The sequence below is a fragment of the Carassius carassius genome, chromosome 19 (assembly GCF_963082965.1).
Source record: "Carassius carassius chromosome 19, fCarCar2.1, whole genome shotgun sequence".
NCBI lineage: Eukaryota > Metazoa > Chordata > Actinopteri > Cypriniformes > Cyprinidae > Carassius > Carassius carassius.
In genome coordinates this window covers 7,366,103-7,378,965 of record NC_081773.1, presented here as the reverse complement: position 1 = coordinate 7,378,965, position 12,863 = coordinate 7,366,103, and the positions used below count along the sequence as shown (strand labels likewise).

General features: G+C 37.1%; 1 protein-coding gene across 1 annotated transcript in view; it reads left to right on the top strand.

Annotated features, from left to right (window-relative positions):
* LOC132095640 (collagen alpha-2(IV) chain-like) overlaps positions 1–12,863 on the top strand; it is a 97,774-nt gene that overhangs the window by 77,488 nt on the left and 7,423 nt on the right. Inside the window, exons 20-31 of the mRNA XM_059500776.1 lie at positions 1,495–1,641; positions 1,834–1,905; positions 2,453–2,601; positions 7,027–7,099; positions 7,179–7,285; positions 7,406–7,589; positions 7,969–8,010; positions 9,734–9,808; positions 9,917–10,015; positions 10,103–10,324; positions 10,747–10,908; positions 12,181–12,351. Of these exons, the coding sequence (XP_059356759.1) occupies positions 1,495–1,641; positions 1,834–1,905; positions 2,453–2,601; positions 7,027–7,099; positions 7,179–7,285; positions 7,406–7,589; positions 7,969–8,010; positions 9,734–9,808; positions 9,917–10,015; positions 10,103–10,324; positions 10,747–10,908; positions 12,181–12,351 (1,503 nt within the window). The remainder of the gene's footprint in view (positions 1–1,494; positions 1,642–1,833; positions 1,906–2,452; positions 2,602–7,026; positions 7,100–7,178; positions 7,286–7,405; positions 7,590–7,968; positions 8,011–9,733; positions 9,809–9,916; positions 10,016–10,102; positions 10,325–10,746; positions 10,909–12,180; positions 12,352–12,863) is intronic.

Genomic DNA, 12,863 nt, shown 5'->3' with positions numbered 1-12,863 from the left:
TTCTCCCCCAACCAGGAGTGGAACATGAGGGTTGAGCTGGACAGGGAGGCATCTCCGGTTCCCCACGGAGATAACCACCACATCTCTCCGGCCAGACATAGTGGTGTGGTCAACCAAGGCAAGATCGATACACCTCATCGAGCTCACTGTACCACTGGAGGAGGGAATCGAGGCCGCCTTCGAACTGAAGAAGGCCAGGTACTCAGAACTCGCTGCTGAGTGCCGGGAGGCTGGCTGGAAGACGACCATCTACCCAGTGGAGGTCGGATGCCGAGGTTTCCTTGGGTTGTCAACCATACGCCTCTTGAGGGAAGCAGGAGTGACCGGAGGGAGGCTAAGGAGGGCAACAAAGGATCTGGCAGAGGAGGCAAAGAAAGGTAGCTTTTGGCTCTGGCTGAGGAGGAAAGATAGGTGTTGGGGGAAGAACACCTAACCCCAGACAACAGCTGCAGGGAGAACAGCGATCAGCTGCAGGGGGTGACAGGGAGACGTCCCTGTCACTGCTCCGCCACCAGGAGACGTTCCAGAATTAAAGGAGCAAAACGTTTGTGAATGGTGGTTTCTGGCTGATGACCCTGCAGCTGACCCATGGGCACTGGAGGAGGTGCGACAGGCAGCAATGCCCAACAGGTGGTAACATCTTCCTGTGCAATTACTAGTGAACTCTCTTCAAGTGTTGTGAGTTTAACATGCATTTGGGAATGCAATGTGTGCCAGTTATGCTTTTTCATGTTTGCATCATTTCTAACAGTTTCCCAATTTAATTTTGACCTTAGTCAAAGTGTTTTCTTAACTCACTGCCCTTAATCTTTTGCCAGTTTGTCCCTGTAGTATTGACTTTCTTTTTATATTGATGTCATTTAAGTTATCATATCGAAGTTAGAAATGATCTTGATAACACTAGTTTATACTAAGGAGTAGTCAAACTTGCTGTATCACGATAAGTGACATGGCACATCGACATCAAATGTCAAACTCATCTTTTTGACAGGCCTGATATGAAAACTTTATAAGATTTTTATAGCACATGAGTCATATGGAGTTCTTTTATGGTAATTTTATGATGCTGCTTCTGACGTTTTTGGAGCTTGACAGCCCATGGTCTCTTTATCCCTTTTTTGTATCGTTAATGTATGCACAACTTAGACACAGATCAGCGTCAACCAGGCAAATTAAATTCAGTCCGTATTCTAGAGAACCCTATGGGTATCTTGTGCAGTAGGCTCAACCGGAACTGAAAGTATCTGATGTATGCAGTAACCTGTGATCTGATTGGTGATTCCTTCTTAACAGTTAAAAAGAACAGTGTAAACACCTATTTTTTTTTCATCCACAGAAGAATGAATGTCATATGGGGTTGGCATTAATAATATAATCAGGAATGTTTTGAATGAACCTTTTTAACAATTTTGAACACATTTTCTAATAAATATGGGCTTAGACATTACTCTATCCAAGCTCTGTCACTGATATGATTGGTTCTCTGATTCACAGTGGATTTGTTGGGTCCAGAGGGACCACAGGGATCAAAGGGAGCCAAAGGTGAGACTGGAGAACCTGGTAATCCTGCCACTGAGCCGGGGCAACCTGGCCCTGATGGGATGCCTGGATTACGTGGACCACCTGGACCCAAGGGATCACGTAAGTGGGAATTTTTGCTTTAACATTTTCTCATAATTCTTTGATGCATATAAATTAATTTATTTGAAACAGAAAAGCTTTGTAACAATTCAAAACTCATTATTATCATTTTAAATCAATTTAATGAATCCTTTCTAAATAAAGAATTTGATCCTAAAAGAAGTATTAAAGATTATTAATGTCTTGATACAGTGGAAGAATTCTTCAAAGGCGCACCAGGACCACGTGGCCGTCCAGGAAATGCAGGGAAAAAAGGACAGAAGGGTAAGATTAGTGCTGAAGTTATTAAACTGCTGGGGTTATTTGGATGTCATGGTGTTAAAAAAAATATTATGAATGAATGAACAAGATTGTTTCATGGTGTAATGAATTAAAACTTCCTAATCATCGGGAAGAAGGAGGCGGGAACCGGCGGACAATCAAATGAAACACAAAACAGCGCACCAGCCCCTCACGGACGACTGATGCGCACAAAATAAAACCAAAACCTAAAATAATGCCCAGGCCTGGTCCTCTCTCGTCCTTCACTGTCATCGCTCCAGTTTTATATCCTTCCATCTCCTCCGTGGGCCTCGAGACCGGTGGGTCGAACAGGTGTAGCTCATCTCCAATCACTCCACCGGCCTCGCTCCCACGTCCCTCGGCCCCGCCCCACTTGTCACACATGGTCTGGATGATATTGTGGGAACCTTAATTATTTTAGAGCATAATGAAGAATTCTTATATTTTCTGTAGAAACACAGTTTGTTGTTGTCATTTGTTTTCTTTATTAATCTAGCTATACTGTTGATGATTTGTATTATTTTATCAGGTGACCATGGTCTATGTGATTGCGATGTAAGATCCCCACCTGGTCCTCCGGGTCCTTCTGGTGATACTGGGGACTTTGGCATGGCAGGCGAGTGGGGTCAGGTGGGTGATCAAGGAGAGCCAGGGACCAGAGGTGTGGACGGTGCACCTGTAAGTAGACACACACTATGACTTCATGTCTTGTTAAAGACAAGTTCAACCAAAAATGAAGTTCACCCAAAATTTGTCATTGTTTACTCGTACTCAAGTTGTTATAAACCTATATGTCTTTTTTGGTACTGGTATGTTGGTAACCAAACAGTTGACGGTAGCCATTTACTTGGAAGGCTACCAGCAACTGTTTGTTTAATCTGTCCCACGGGTCATTTTGACCCGAAACTGATCTTCAAAAAAATTCTAAAAATTGTCTGTTTATTGTTCCAGTCCAAGATTTCTTTACTTTTGTCACAATTGCACCATACATACACACACAAAAAAACTGAGTGGATTCAAGAGTTTAATTGGGTGCAATAAAAAAATAACAGAAGTGTCCCTCGTGGGTTATTTTAACCCACATATGGAATTCATGAGAAAACTTATAAAAAAAATATATATATATATATTAGGGCTGTCACGATATTCGATTTTTCATATCACGGTTATTGTGGCCATAAGAATTCACGATATCGATATATCGTGATATCTATAGAAACCTTGGAGGGGAAAAGATAAGTCTAATGATTTTTTACTTTGTTTATTGAGTTTTTCTTTTTCACCCAACGAACATAATATTGATACTGATAAATGCAGGGCACAAGACTCTGGCTTTCTCTGTCTTCTTTGCAGCTCCTATAAAATAACAAGAGAGAAAATACTGTCAAGTTCAACAGTATGATGAATAAATATTAATGGTAACACTTTACAATAAGATGTCTGTAATGAATTGAAACCTTTGTAATCGTCGGGAAGAAGGAGGCGGGAACCGGCGGACAATCAAAACGAAACTTTAATAATTCAAAATACACACAAAACAGCGCACCAGCCCCTCACGGACGACTGGTGCGCTCAAATAAAAACCAAAACACAACTAAAAGCCCAGGCCTGGTCCTCTCTCGTCCTTCACTGTCGTCGCTCCAGTTTTATATCCTTCCATCTCCTCCGTGGGTCTTGAGACCGGTGGGTCGAACAGGTGTAGCTCATCTCCAATCACTCCACCGGCCTCGCTTCCACGTCCCTTGGCCCCGCCCCACTCGTCACAATGTCATTTATTAACAATAATGTATTAACATGAATGAACAAACGAACAACACATTACACAATTTATTAATCTTTGTTAATGTTAATAAAAATGGAGTAATTGTTCATGTAAGTTCACAGTGCATTCATGTTTACAAACACAACTTAAAGTAAATGCTGAAATTAACATGAACTAAGATTAATAAATGCTGTGGAAATATTGTTTATTATTAATGTTATTTATATATGTTAACTAATGTAATTAACTAATGTTAACTAATGAACCTAATTGAAGAATGACCGCACTGTGACCAACTTAACATTTTATAGAGTTTAATGCAGCAAGATCAGTTTTAATCGTGTAACTGTTAATAGATTTGAACAAAGAAATAAAGTGTGACGCACAGGCCGTATTGATTGCAAATACAAAAACTAGACGAGTAAAGAAAACGTGTTACTTATTAAAATAATCACCCTTTAATCAAATATATGAACACAGAAAACTGCTGTTAACAGGTTAATATAACGTTTCCCATTCTATGACCAGTAAAATAATGGCAACTTACTCTGATGAACACGGCTCTCCTCTGAGTAGCTGCGAGCGCTGTGTCTCCTTCTTGTGTGACAGTGTCAGCGTTAAGGCACAGTACTGCCACTTGGGAGCTCAACCAGGTACTGGCACTGGAGTATTTACAAGTGGTATTATCATAAGAGAACTGTTCATTTTAAATATTGCGGTTATTGCTAATACCGGTATATCATCACACACTAAATTAACACAATATCTATAATTACGTCAATGACTAAAATACGTCATGATGAGGAAAAAAACATATATAAGTTGCACCGGACTATAAGTCGCATTTATTTAGAACCAAGAACCAAGAGAAAACATTACCGTCTACAGCCGCGAGAAGGCGCTCTATGTTTTCAGTGTATGCTACAGGAGCACTGAGCAGCATAGAGTGCCCTATGGTGGCTGTAGACGGTAATGTTTTCTGTTAGTTCATTTCTCTTGGTTCATGTCAAATTAATTTTGATAAATAAGTCGCACCTGACTATAAGTCGCAGGACCAGCCAAACTATGAAAAAAAGTGTGACTTATAGTCCGGAAAATACGGTATATATATATATTACATGTATTCATATAGCTGACACATTTATCCAAAGCAACTTACAATTGCTATATGTGTCAGAGGTCACACGCCTCTGGAGCAACTAGGGGTTAAGTGGGGACACAGGGTGTTGATGGCGCAGTGGATAAGACACATGCCTTTGGTGTGAGAGACCCAGGTTCTCTCCACTGTGAGACACCAATGTGTCCCTGAGCAAGACACTTAACCCCTAGTTGCTCCAGAAGCGTGCGACCTCTGACATATATAGCAATTGTAAGTTTTTTTGAATAAAAGCGTCAGGTAAATGAATAATGCAATGTAATGTCATGACAGATTGGTGTCTCACAGTGTATTAGAAACCCGGGTCTCTCACACCAAAGGCATGTGTCTTATCCACTGCGCCATCAACACCAACACCATGTGTGTGTGTGTGTGTGTGTATGTGTGTGTGTGTGTGTCTATGTATGTATGTGTGTGTGTGTGTGTGTGTGTGTGTGTGTGCGTGCGTGCGTGTGCGTGTGTGTGTGTGTATGTATATATATGTGTGTGTGTGTGTGTGTGTATGTATATATATATATATATATATATATATATATATATATATATATATATATATATTAGTGCTGTCAACGTTAACGCGTTAACGCATGCGATTAATTTTTTTCTGGTTTAACGTGTCAAAATATTTAACGCAATTAACGCAGCATCCGTATTTTCTGCCATCCGTTGGCTAGCTTTACATTATATGATCACGCTCTTATTCATTTAAATGCTTTTAAACATTTCAAGCGCGGCAAGACAAAAGAGAATGCGCTGTCTGTGAATGCCCTTATGTGACACATACACACGTACACACACACACACACACACACAATGCATAGACAGGGCGCCAGAATTCAGTTCTCTTAAGCGCTTGAACTAACAATAAACATCCCAAAGTGCCAGTTTTGTCGATTATCCTCATAAGAGCAATCTTAAATGATTTATATAAAGTCTAAAATGAACAAAAAGAGTTGTGAGAGAATGAGGCGAGATCCATAGACAGTATATAAACGGTGAGATCCGCGTGTCTGTCTGCTCTTAAAGGGACAGCAGCCAATAAAGCTTCCTGTCAGTAAAGTTAAAGAACAAAGGGAACAGAGAAAATGACTCGCTGCTCTTGACTAAATAACTTTTGTAGCTTTAATAAGGATTAACTATTTAATTTATAGTTTATGCAGTGCAGACTGCATATAACTTTGATAACTTTATTAAATTTCTGTATATTTCCTAACTGTTAAGACAGGAAGGACAGGAGTAAACATGACATTTATTATAGGTTTATGTTAGCATTGTTTTAAGTTTACTTAAATTAAAAACTGTTATATTTTTGAAGCTTAATTATAAATGTAAAAAAAAAAAAAAATCAGTAGCTGTATTAATATCAGTAATACTGGCCTTCATTCATAAAAAGATGCCATTTAAACAATTATTTAAAATATACTGTCTTTATGTTGTTTCTACATTAATTTGATTAACTGTGAAATTATTACATTAAAAATATATATTTAAAACGTACAAAAACATTTCTTTTTTTATTGCGATTAATTGCGATTAATCACAGAAAAAATGTGTGATTCATCTAGTTAAAGTTTTTAATCGATTGACAGCACTAATATATATATATATATATATATATATATATATATATATATATATATATATATATATATATATATATGTATATATTATAGGGGTGTACATATATATATATATATATATATATATATATAATACAAAATCTGAGACAATCCAGTAAACATTTATACCCAAATGAAGAGACTACAAATTATCCCAATGCAGAAAACACTCACACATGCACACACATGCTACATAACATCCTAAAGGCCCCTCTAGTGGCTGTACCATAAAATGCAAATTTATGTCAGAGACACTCAGTGACTTGAGTGTTTTAACCAAATCTGTTGGATTTTGTTTTCTGTTGGACCAAACTTTTTTTTTTTTGTAATTTTTAGCTTTCAGGTCGTTTTGACAGAGGAAAGACATTTTTATTATAGATTCGGGAGGGACGGGTGAGGGTTAAAAACATTCTTCAAAATATCTTATTTTGTTTTCAACAGAAGTAACAAGTTTACAACTTGAGATGGAGTAAATGACGGCAGAAGTTTCATTTCCTGGGTGAACTATTCCTTTAAGATCACCTGATATACATGCATTTGCATTGGCAAATTTTTTAATTTTACAGGGTTTCCCTGGTGCAAGAGGATCACCTGGACCTAAAGGCATAAAAGGAGAGCTGAGATCAGCTACTCAGAAAGGTGCAATAATCTTCCATTACATGTTAGGTGCGAGAGTAGATATATATTTTAATATTTTGCCTGCACTTGTGAAATACAGGACAACCTGGTGACCCAGGGGACCCAGGTGCTAAAGGCTTTCAAGGAGTGCAAGGAAGGACTGGGCTTGATGGACAAGATGGGGAATCAGGTTTTCAAGGACCTCCTGTAAGCCTTTATCTGATCACTCTAAAAAACAGCTCTAAATAGATATTGATCAAGTGATGCCAGCTTTAATTAAACTATGCAGTGTAATTCATAATTATCTACATGCTCATTTTCCTTCAGGGAGAAGGTCCCGTAGGTGAGCCTGGAGACAAGGGATACCAAGGTCAGGATGGTCCTCCAGGTCTAATAGGTGAAATAGGACAACCTGGTCAAGTTTTTGGAGCAACTAAAGGTCTAAGGGGCCTTCCTGGAGATGAAGGACAAGTTGGTATTGATGGAAAAGATGGGTCACCTGGTGTTCCAGGTGTGTAACAGTATCATTGATATACTATTAGAGTTTTTGTTAATATTCTAAATTTGATTTATTTTTTACATGTTCTGTTTTCACATTGATTTTAGTTTCAGTAATTGTATAGTGTTTTGTCATTTTTAGCACAGTTTATAATGTACGGTTTTATTAATTTAATTTGAGTTATTTTAGAAGATAAACTAAAATGAGAAATGTTGCATTGGCAACTACAGCTGAAATAGTTAGCATTTATATCAAGTAAAACATTTTATGGTTTTAGTTTTAGTTAACAGTGTTTAAAAAAAAAAAAAAAAAAAAAAAACCAAGATTTATTTTAATCTTATACCCTTCTTTTATTCTTTAAATTCATGTATATCTTACATGTGTTTTACAGGAGACTGTAGTCCACAAGGAGAAGATCAGTGGAGTATTCCAGGTAAAGATCTCTCTCCTGTCTTAGTGCTTCAACACACATCTGACATTCCAATATTTTAGGTCAACAACCGTACTTGGGCATTATTAACCAAGTCATCTAATTAAGTTGGCTTGAAAGTTGAAGAAACTACAAGCATGCAATGTAGTAGTTATATTGGTCATGAAGTCATGAAGCCAAAAAGGCAATTAAATCTGCTTTAAAACTGTGCATCTATGTGTTTGGTATATGAGTTACATTTGAGAACATGTCTCTGACATGCAGTGGTCTTCCTTATCTAACACACTCGATTCAACTTATTAGTAGAGACTTCAAGACCTGAAGTGGGTCAGAATAGATAGAAAGAGATGCATGTCAGATCTGTGTCATGTTCAACAACAGCAGCTCATAAAGGAACAGCAACCAAAAACCTAATAGCCTAGGTGATGTGATGTGATGTCTGTCAATCAAAGATCAAGAGAGAAAAGAGGAAATCAATTGTAGCTTTAAATACTCATCTATATTTGTGACCCTGGACCACAAAACCAGTCAATTTTTCAAAATTGAGATTTAAAAAAACACCTGAAAGCTGGATAAATAAGCTTTCCATTGATCTATGGCTATTAGGATCAAACAATATTTGACTGAGATACAACTATTTGAAAATCTGGAATCTGAGGGTGCAAAAAAAAAAAAAATGTTGTCTAGATGAAGTTCTTAGCAATGCATATTACTAATCAAAAATGAAGTTTTTATATATTTACGGAAGGAAATTTGTTTTGTGTTTTGTGCTCCAGGATCAGATTTAATTTAGAATTTATTCAATTTCTGTATATTTCCTACTTCCTGAAGGGGACAGGTAAATATAACATTTATTATAATGGGTTTATGTGAAGATTGTTTTTAAGTTCACTTAAAATTTAAGTCTAATAAATGTTACAATTGATAGCTCTAGTAATGTTGAATGGCTATAATCAATGGTTAAATATTAGGAGAAAAAAAATTAATAGAGACATCAGTAGAATTGCTATCAGTGGTACTGGTCATAAAAAATGCCATTATACAGATATAAAAAAAATATTTGTTGTTTCTATATTAATTTTAAAATTGAATGTGAAATTATTGCAAAGTAATATAAAAAAACTTAAATGTTAGGTGAGATTATTCGTGGTAAATTTCAGAAAATTGTGCAATTAACTAGTAAATCTTTTAATGTATTGACATTTTTTGCTTAAATCGGCTGGTTTTTAATAGATTTTAGTTTTTTACAGAATCAACTGGTTTTCGCTGGATTAAGCTGGTTAACTTGTTTGTTTTGTTTTGGGCTAAACCTGCTGGTTTTTAACTCAAACGTTCTAGCTTTGAAAATGATTAAACTAAAACTTAAAATATTTCAAATGTAATAATACCTTCAAACTTAAAACTTCTTCAAACTTTCTGCCTAAGCTTTCTCTAACCAGATTAAAATTTGTCTACAATCTTTACTCCTCTAGTTAGATTATTACAGCTCTTCAGCAAGTGACTTAGCCTGAACTGCTTAATTCAAAGACTCTATTAAAACTTCAGCATTAGTTGTGATGTCTATTTTATTATTAAGAACATTACAGATATCTGGTTCTAGTATGTTTTATTTCAGTTTGCTCCATACAGAGCAACATTTTAGATCGAACATGATTTTGATGAAACAGGCTATTTTAAACTGTTAAATTGTGTTTTTGTGTTTTCCATCATGTTAATCTTATTACAGTGGAATGTATTGGTGATCCTGGGCCACCTGGAGAGAGAGGGCCACCTGGACTTCCAGGGTTAGATGGATTTCCCGGTAATGGATGTAATCTTGTAAAACATTATTATAGTAAAATATCCAGTTATACCTAGTAATTCATTTATTTCTGGTCACATTATGGCTGCCCATATATGTATGTTCTAGGACTGCAAGGTGATAAAGGCTCATCAGGTCTTTTTGGAGAACCTGGAGCCAAAGGAGAGAAAGGAGATCAAGGAATAGTAGGCCCACCTGGACCAAGAGGTAAGCATTGAATTGTTATATTGAATCATTCTTGTGTATACTTCTGTCTGTCTTCTCAGCTCTGATCATTTGATTTCGACCACATAGGTTTTGTTGGACCTCGGGGCAACTTGGGAATTCCTGGTACCAAAGGTGTGGAAGGAGCACCAGGCCTTTCTGGTAAACCAGGTTTGGATGGATTTTTAGGGGAAAAGGGTGAACATGGTGAAGTTTTAGGAGCTTCTCCTGGCGCCGCTGGAGACCCAGGACTGCCTGGACAGAGGGGTGACACTGGTCCTCGAGGAGACCCAGGACCTCAAGGACACCAAGGTGAGAAACCCACCTGTCAAGCCCATAGTGATGGATACATGCTGAATCTATAGAGCCAGCATACTTTGTAAAACTATTTCAAACTTTCAGGCAAGTTTCAAAGTTTGTCTTGGCAAACATTTATTTTTTAGTTTCTTCCTATTGCATATAAAGGTCATAGTTAAAAAAAAATGCTTTGAGAGTGTCAGTAAAACAAATGCAATCTATGGTCTATTGTTATTACTATTTGAATTGCATTTTTTTTTTTTTTGGTGGATATGTGGATAATTTCTGTGATTAGTAAAAATCTATTTAAACATTTATGCCACCACATGCATCTTTGATGCCACTTCTCCACCCAGAAGCTCAGAAGTGACAGTCTGTCTATGATTAAGATGAATCTATTGTTCTTGAGACTCACTAAAGGATGCAATGTCACACAGGTTTGGAGGGAATGCCGGGTATGATTGGCCTTAAGGGTGAAAGTGGCCCTTCAGGTCTTCAAGGAGAGATAGGAACACCCGGACCACCAGGAACATTTGGCTTTCCTGGGCAGCCTGGTCAAGTAGGACCTCCTGGACCACCTGGAACAACCGGAGAGCCAGGTAACTCAACTGATACTGAAAACCTAGGTTTAAAAAATTACCTAGTGTACTAAACTCTTATTAGGGGCTTTTGGACCGGGTGGTTAAAGGAACTTATTATAAGATGTTGCCACTTAGGTGAATTACATTTCCCCCTAGGGCCATTTTTCTGGTTGCATTCACATTGCCAGTAAAAAATCTGAAGTGACTTAAGCCGCCCAACAGTAACATAATTTAAACTGCATTCAACAATCCTCAAACAATCCAATGCTGGTGTTTTGTATGGTATGCGTTCAACCAGTAAACATACAATAGTTTCTATTGTGCTGGCTTAGAACCTGCTTTGAAGTAGGAGATACATGTTCCTACAACTAAACTGACTCCCAGTTCCTGTGGTGCACATGCCAGAATGACCAAAAATCAGCTACTTCCTCCATTCCTCTGGTGTGAATTAGTGGTCGAACGATATGTGTTTTTTTACTGCAGATGCCGATATTTTGGAAAGCGGGGAGGGGGTAGCCGTCATAAAGCCGATATGATTTTATTTTTATTTTTTTGATTATTATTATTAATATTTAAGAATCATCTGACAATGGATTAAAAAGTAAATGCATAAAAGAAACATGCTTATACTTTAGATTACAGTATTTTTCACAAATAAATATTTAATACTAATAAAAACACTGTAACCAACAGGGTACTCAATATTCTAGGAAGTTTGTGTGCACTGGGAATCATATTATATCATATACAGCACACAGTGAAAATGACATGAATATGACAGTGGGCAAATGCATAAAGCACAGCATAATTTGAAATCACGAGTTTAAAATTTAAATTCAATTCACACGGACCGACCGTCACACACAGAACTCGTGATCATGCTGGATTTACATACACACTTCACAAAATCTCACAGCTGGATTCGAGTAAGTTTGCAAGGTTTGTGAAATGAAATGTTCATTAGTCATTCAAAGATTTGTTTAAATTATATAAATGTGTATTTGCTTAATGCCTCAAACACATATTTGAAAAATGCCAAAATGCCACTAGTGTGAATGTCCCTATTGCATGATTTTTTCTTTACTCTGGTCCAACTCTACAATATAAATCAAATGGTTATGATTAGTAAGGAATTTCATGGATTCTATGGTCTTTAGGATCACAAGCATAAATTAATTCAAGTGTGTCCAAACATTTGACTGGTGGTGCATATAATACATTACATTTTATTTAAGTGGAATGAACCAAAATGTATTTTTCCCCACAATTCTTTATTCTTGGTCTCTGTAGGTCCAAGTGGAGAAAGTGGAGATCAGGGAGACCCAGGCTTTCCTGGGCCCAGAGGAGAGAAGGGTGTCACTGGAGAACCAGGAAGTGTTGGTCTACAAGGAAACATTGGGCCACCTGGAAATCCAGGACAACAGGGGCCATTTGGTATTGATGGTCTTCCTGGGTTAAAAGGTAAGTTGCCTTTTCTATATGTTATGTAATGTTGATATGTTATATTCCTTTGATAATCAGTGCGTTTTGCATAACAAAGAGTATGCAAGAAGCATATACACTATATTGGCAAAAGTATTGAACAGGTTTGACTACTTTAGTCATTTCCATTTGCTACAAATCTAAATGTATGTAATGTATTTATAGGGAATCTAATTTTCTTGCTTCTAATTTTATAGCAACAGTTTGGACAGGACCCTTTTCTATTCTAACATGACAATGCCGCTGTGTATAAGAAAAGATTCAATAAGAAATGACCGATTTAGTCAATGTAAAAGAACTTGACTGGTCTGCAGAAAGCCAAGTCCTAATCCCAGCTAAACTTTAAATGCAGATCATGAGCCAAAAACTCAACAAACACCAATGACTTGTACATAAGGGTACAGTCATTTTAGACACTTCAAAACTTTTGGAACTGAGATGGAAATACAGTAAAAATTTTAAATACATGAATTGTTTCCATCTTTGTTGCC